At 45.1% G+C, this 7487-nt stretch overlaps 1 protein-coding gene across 1 annotated transcript; it reads right to left on the reverse strand.

Moving 5' to 3' along the window:
- Positions 1-596: 596 nt before the first annotated feature.
- lrrc4.2 (leucine rich repeat containing 4.2) lies at positions 597-5881 on the reverse strand. Its single transcript, XM_003967101.2, has 2 exons — positions 4458-5881; positions 597-4298 (listed from the first exon to the last, which is right to left on the reverse strand). The coding sequence occupies exon 2, from the start codon at positions 4184-4186 to the stop codon at positions 2192-2194; it is 1995 nt and encodes a 664-aa protein (XP_003967150.2). The 5' UTR covers positions 4187-4298; positions 4458-5881; the 3' UTR covers positions 597-2191.
- Positions 5882-7487: the final 1606 nt, after the last annotated feature.

Below are 7487 nucleotides of genomic sequence, written 5' to 3' on the forward strand. Positions count from 1 at the left end.
CATTGTTACATACTGACCATCCCCATTCGGCTTTACTGCACCTCTTGTAGACATTCAACATTGACAGATTGTCACTGGATTCACCAACTAACGTCGCCTTGTCTTCACATAACCTAGATGTATAATATGGTATAAATGCGCGCTCTGCGTAGCAAATATACTATGATATATATCACATAAAATCAAAATAGGGACTGGTGGTTGGTTGAAAGAGCAGCTGCAGAGTACTGCATATTTGGTCTTTCAGTCACCACATTAGGCACACTTATTTATCAGAGCTGACCTTTAAGCTGACATGACATCAATATAATTCAAATTGATTAGAAAAGCATGAACACATACAGCAAAAAAAGAGTAAAAATCGTACTCTCCCCCGGTCGTTGTTAAATAAGATGCTTCATCTACATACTGAAAGTACTTGCACTGCTTTTGTATGACCATTTTGTGCTCATATCAAGGTGAATGGGCACCAATGATTTTCTTGTTAAAAAAAAAAAGACACAATGCACATATGTTTTTTTACTTGATAAATATCAGATCCTAGTGGGAATTATAAACTGCAGAGAAGCATGTCAGAAAGAAAGAAACCCACAAAGTCTACAACAGTGGGATACATGTATTTTTTTTCCTCTTCACAGTCACTGAGAAATCAATGTTAAAAACTAAGCTGAGGCATCAAAGACCAACAGCCTATCTGACCTGCATAGAGCCCCACTGTGAGGTATAATGCAGCATTGTATGCCAGTTACTTAAAGACCCATTCATGCAGACACCATGTAAATGCATAGGACCGTATACGGGGTGTTTGTGATACAATTTACAATGCTGCCTTCAGCCTTTACCATTAAACAAGACACAAATGGGAGAGAAAGGTATTAGAGATGAGGCGACAAAAAAGAAAAGAAAAACAAAAAACAAAGCCATCAGATCAAACTGGTTTTGATTAAAGAAATACAAACCAAAGGTTTTTATTTTTCATAGCTTCCTTTGTCTCTCCATAAAAATAGTGCTGCTGAAAATCAATTGTTAAAGAAAAAGGGAAAAAAAAACCCAATGTCATTTTCAGTGTTGTCCAAGGAACATCCCGAGAATCAGACATTCATTTCCCCTCTGTTAAATCCATGTTCTGTTTTGTTTTCCCTCCTGTTTGAGCAGAACGGTCAGCAAAGCCCTGTATCGCTGCACTACATGTCTGTTCATTGGAGAACTTAACATCAGAAGGAGCCCTTGCAGAAACAAGTCAGGCAACTGCTGTAATGCATTATGAAATTAGCCCTAAACACTACACAAGCCAGTTAAAAGAAGCACAAAACTTAACAGAAAAGAACTTTTTTTTCCTTTTTTTTAGCAAAATGCAGCCAATGATCGAACAGCAACAGTTATTAGACTCTGCTTCAGCTTTGCCAGTTAAAACAACAGAGAACCAATGTGCACACTAAATAAACATGTTCATATACGCTACAAACTAAGAAGCACTGGCACTGTTAAATACAGTAAATGCAGTCTTTCTCCAGTGAATTGAGGGTTAAACCGTAGCTGCAGAGATCCACTGCAGTCCAAAAAGCATTTGGCTGATAGCTACTGAACGGCACGTTCTACCTGTGCCATTACAATACTATCCTTTCACAAATAACTGCATTTCTATACATTTAGACTCCGCTTTTTTGTGATCCTTAATCTGGAAATACCATTTTATTGCATATCATATTTGGCACGATAAAAACTGGAGCTTATATTAGGGTCTGTATTTAGAAACTGGTGAATGTATAAAGACTTTTTTTTTTACTGCATCATAAATATGGTCAAAAGTAAAGAAAATAAACTGAAGGCCTCCTTCTACGATAACGATACAACTTTCTATAATCAGTCACAAAAGCAATAATCTATCTTTTGTATCCTTTTTTAAATAGAAGTCACCAGTTATTAGAAAATAGTTTCAAATTACTTTCTTTTCTAATATAATCTGCATGTCTGACCACTGCCTGGCAATAGTTTCACCGATATATCTTTTTTATATTTATATACTTATGTATAGGCATGTACAAGAAACAAAATTGTCTGTTTGTTTTGCACATCTGTACAAAAAGTCACCATTTTGTTCTTTGTGCATTCTATTGCATGGGGCCATGGACAGATGGTCGGAAAGGAAATGCTGTGGCTGAGTCACTGATAGATCCCTTGGGAGCGTCACTCAGATTTGGGTTTCTTGAACCTTCTCTTTGCCATGAGTGGTCTTAATCATGTAGGGATCTCCAATGGTGCTGATATGGCTGTGATGTTGTCTGACTGAGCGATGAAGAAAGTTGTTCTGGGTCCAGTGAGCTCCATAGCCTCCCTGCCGGGAAGAGGAGGACACGTACCCAGGCTTAAAGGTGTTGCTGTTGTGTTCCACTAAGGTAGGCAGTACCAATCCTGTGTCATCTGAGCCGCTAGATCCCGATGTGGGTGGTGGGACAGGAGGAACTTCTTCCTCCATTTGAATGATTTCTATGGTCCTGGCTGCTGCCACAGTGCTCCTCTGTTGGTGTCTCTTACGCAGCTTGTAGAATGCTATCAACATGGCAGCTGCCAGTAAGGTAACAGCGACAAAACATCCAATGATGATTTTGGTGGTTTTCATCACCTCGTCCAGGCTAGCAGCTGGCCCGATCGGGACCCTGGCAGTTGGAACTGACACTTGCTTTGGAGTCTGTGTGTTCTGAAATAGCACAGTAGGTGTGGATATGAAAACAGGCTGAAAGACAGAGGGCGAAGCAGGGACAGTAGGTTTAGGTTTAGGGGTCTCCTCTACCGTTGGTTCCAAGACCTCCACTGTCACGGTGGTAAAATAAGACAAATTAGATGTGTTTAGTTCGGCATTGCTGACGTTCAGGTAGGCTGAGGCGTTTGAATTCCCTGCCATGTTGCTCACCATGCAGGTGTAGATCCCTGTGTCAGACAGGAGAACATTTGAGAAGTTTAGTGTGCCGTCATTGAGGACCGATATCCGCGGATGATCCGAGCCGTGAGTCAGAACAGTTCCATTTGGGAGAAGCCATCGGACTGAGCTCATGGCGGCTGTGCGACACTTCAGTTCTGCCACCCGAGCTGCAGAGATGTTCAGGTCTCGAGGGGCGTCGAGTATGAACGGCGCAGAGCACTGAAAGGTGGTTTGATCAACCTCCACCAAGAAACGTCCTCTCATATGGATCGGGGTGTGGCAGCGTCCGCAGCAGGTGGAATTTGTGGGAATGTATTCTCGGAGCCACCAGGCGAGCCACACCACGTCGCAGTCACATCGCCACGGGTTGTGATGAAGGTGCAACTCCACCAGGTACTGCAGTGGGGTAAAGAGATTGTGGGGCAGGGAAGATAGGTTATTGTGGGCCAAATTCAGCTCCACCAGGGCTGTTATGTCGTCAAACGCATTCCTCTCGATGGTAGTAATGACAGAGTTCATAATCCACAGTTTACGTAAATTTTTAAGCCCACGGAATGCTTCAGGCTTCAGTTCTGGGAAAACATTCTCTGATATTTCCAACTCCTCCAATCCCACCAGTGGTGACAGATGAGGAAACTCTTGAAGGTTGCACATCCCCAAGTTAAGATACTTGAGGTTTTGAAGGCCTTCGAACGCCCCGTCAGAGATGTACTCCAACTTCCTCAGTTCTCCCAGGTCCAGTCTCATCAGCGAGGGGACGCGGTTGAAGGCATAGGAAGGAATGCTCTCAATGGGGTTGTTTCGAAGCCACAGTTCTCTCAACTTTGACATGGACTCAAAAGCTCCACTCGGTATTACTGTCAGCCTGTTGTCAAACAGCTCCAAAGTGTTGAGGCTGGTCAGGCCGTTGAAGGCCCCAACCTCAATCTGCCTGATAACATTTCTGCCTAGCTGCAGTACTTCCAGGTGATGCAGGTGCCTAAATGTATCGGCCTGTATGGTCTCTATGCTGTTTTCCATCAAGTTCAGGTACCTGGTGTTATTAGGAATGTTAGGAGGCACCCTGTTCAGTCCCCTGCGGGTACACACCACCTTACTGACCTGGTTAGTGCAGGAACACACAGCCGGACAGTTCTGCGGGTTTACTGAACCCGATGCAGGGCCCAAAGACTGGCACATACTGAGAGCAGGCACCATGAGGGAGAGCACGGCAATCAGGGCTGTGTTCCAGGTAGGCTGCACACTAACCTGGCCCAGAGGACTCATGGTGCGGAGGGCTCATTATTCTGCATGGTGGGGGGACAGGACAGGACAGACCACCTTAGCCTGGCTGGAGCGCCTCAAGGCTCCCAAGTTCCATCGACAGCACAGGGAAATGCTACGTTGTAATAGATGAGGGAAAAGGAAGGAGTAAAAAAATAAGAGGGAAAGACAGAGAGAGAGAGAGAGAGAGATTAATACAAGAAAAGTAGGCGAGGGGGGTGAAAGCAGTGCAGCAATAGAGTAAAAAGCTTGCACAGCAGTGTCAGTGACTTACCTCATCAGTTTAAAACTTGTCCTTTTAGCATCCTTCCAAATTTTGAAAGCAACAGACACATTTCATCTTCATTTGGCGTCTCCATCAATGACACGATTTCAAGATTCGTGAGCTCCTGTTAAGCATCTCCTACAAATTGTAAGGTGGCCCTCGATTAACCAAGGGAACAAAATGGCTCCTGGTATTAAAAACTGGGTGCACCATAAAAAGCCCTCACAGACAGAGGTAAGGCCATGAAGGCTGAGCAAGTCCCTGCATCACTCCTGCCCCCACTAACTGCCCCTGCCAAGCTGCAGACTCCACAGTAGAGCTCCACTGCTGATAAATCATGATGATCCATTACGCAGATAAATGTGGCAATGAAGAAGAGGAAAAAGTAACCAAGTGAAGAAAAATTGTTCAAAAAGAAATGAAAAAAAACAACCCGTTCTGACGCTCTGACGATGCATATGTTGTCTCATCGGCTGGTCGCCTGTTTGGTGGCGTGAGCTCCCTTACTGTGACTTTGCCAAGGGCTAGTCGGTCACTGATTAGCCCCGTTGTGACAGAGACTGTGACACAGAAAAAAGGCTACGGAACTCCCGGCAGAGTCAAATGCCGCCTCTCCTCCTCTCCTGCGCTCCTCTTCTTTTCTTCCAGTGTTTGACTGGCCCTGGTCAGAGCAGCTGCATGCTGCCGTGTGCACAGTTAGCAGTAATCCGTCTATTTCTCCTGGGTGGGGGTGGGGTGGAGAAGGGGATGCGCTGCGCTGTTGGAGCTTCGCAAAAGGCTGTCAGAAGAGAGAGAGAGAGAGAGAGCTCTTGTCCTCTTCTGCAATGAGGGGAAAAAAAGAGATGCTGATGCTGAGAGGAGGAGTGTGGTAAGCGAGCTCCGTATACTCATCCCAATAAAATCAAAATCAGCGGTGGCGAGGATTCTTCTTTCCACTCACAATTTCTCCCTCCAGCTGTCTCCTGCAGGGTTCTCGCTCGTGCTTATTTGGTAGTTGTCCTCCAGCGCTGAGGTAGTAAGTTGTAGCAGTGAGCCATGTGTGTGGCTGTCAGACTTGCCACTGGTTGGGTGACTACTGCAGTAGCCGGTGTGAAACAGAGGGAGAGATGGAAAAAGAGACAGAAAGAGAGCGAGATAGTGAGGCAGAGAGGGGGAGAGAGAGGAAGAGAGCGAGAGAGAGGGAGAGAGTCACTTACAAATCAGGAGCAACAGAAAGATAGAGTGCACAAAGGAGAAAGTGTGTAAGAGACAGCGTGATAGAGAGAAGGAGGCAAGTCGACGCTCAAACAGGCAGCCCACAGTCGCCGGAGCAGCGAGAGTGGCATTTCATTCCTCGTCTTCCCATCTTATTTATTCTCCAATCTATGTCTTTGCTTTATTCCCTCTATTGGTGTCGCAGGCAGCTAAGACGTTCGCTCCCTCCCTTTGTCCTTCAGTGGGAACGTGAATGTACTGCTGACGCACTCCTCTCAGCTGCTCGGCCAGCCTCTGAGCAGTGCATTGGTTTGATGCAGTGTTCCTGTGTATTAACACATTCAACCTCCCCTCCTCCCGTTTGCCTCCTCCACCCTCCCTCCACTGCAACTATCTCCTTCCCTCGTCCGCGCTCTCGCCTTGTTCCTCGCGCGCTCCGTCCCTCGCCTCCTTCCTTTACTTTTACCGTCACTCATGTTGCTTTTTTCCAGGTCCCCCACCTCAAGTTTCCCCCCCAGCTGTAGGTAAAACTGAAACATTGCATCCGCTGTATAGTCTAGAGTGGTTTTAGCATCTGTCTCCAAGGAAAGGTCCGATCCAATCACTCGATTACTGTTTATTCAAAACAGATAGACAAAGTTGATTAATGAGTTTATGGTATGCCTAAAGAAGTTTGCTCGAGCGTTCTGTGGGTATGAGGGTTGGGCCAGGTCGTCCGTGACAACACAGAGGTTCAAAACGCTGACTCTGCTTCCCTCTGTGTGCCGGACAGACTTCTCTTCAGGGAGGAGAGCGATGAAAGAGCTTTTGCACACTTATCTCGCACAAAGATGAGAAAGAAAGATGGAGTGATTGAGGGAAAAAGACTTAGTGTGTGTGGGGGGGAGAAGGTGCCAGGCAGGAGGCAATATATTCACGTCCTTGCTGAAATAGGGGGGAAAGGAGCCTATAGATGGAGGACAGAAATGAGATAAATACGTACAGAGAAGACAGATGAAGGAGACCGATGGGGGAACGGACTGCAGGAGCAGAGCAATGCAAAAGAGAGGGTCTGAGAAAGAGTGAGAGGAAGGTGGGGAGGGAGGAGTGTTGATAGTGCTGGATTAAGCATCATTTGAATGCAGGAGAAGGAGTCTCTGCCTCTGGTTAATGACCACATTCTCTCCCTCGTCTCCTCTGCCCCTCCTCTTCTTTGGCTCTGTCACCTGTATTGTGCTGGTTATTAATCTGAAGTTATTATATATGTGTGTGTGTGTGTGTGTGTGTTTGTGGAATTGTGGAATATTACAAGTAAAGTAAGTAGCTGAAAAACATATTCAATTATTATTTATTAGGAAAGGTCTGTGTATTTGAATTTATATTTTACATTTTAAACACATGATAAATATAGTTGTGTATTAACTGCAAAAAAAACATTACCGTAATTGTGTGTGATATTTGTGAACTGATTGTTGCTTTTTTCACTGCAGGAAGGCAGACAGACCCTTGTGACCCTAACAGGAAAAAGAGGCCAACGACATTCTGGCATCATAAAATGCATTTTAAGATAATCAAAGGTGAATTTCAACACTTTCTGTGATTAAAAACAGTAAAACTAGTAGAACTTTAACTATGAATCAAGTGCAGCGTGTAAGCTAGAATTATCCAATGGTCAAGCTAGTGGAGGCGGAGCTGGTCAGCTAATGGATGTCTACAGTTGATGCAATGTAGATGTAACGTTAATACAATTATGGACATCCATGGAAAGGTCAGTTGGAACGGTGACATATGCACCCACCGTCTCTACATCTCTCTGGCCATTTTATGGGGTTCCACAGGGCTTTTGTATGAGGAAAGCACAGTCCC

Source organism: Takifugu rubripes, chromosome 9 (genome assembly GCF_901000725.2).
Source record: "Takifugu rubripes chromosome 9, fTakRub1.2, whole genome shotgun sequence".
NCBI classification, from domain to species: domain Eukaryota; kingdom Metazoa; phylum Chordata; class Actinopteri; order Tetraodontiformes; family Tetraodontidae; genus Takifugu; species Takifugu rubripes.

Coding starts and splice junctions, on each gene's coding strand:
- lrrc4.2 (XM_003967101.2), bottom strand. CDS start 4,186: ATGAGTCCTCTGGGCCAGGTTAGTGTGCAGCCTACCTGGAACACAGCC.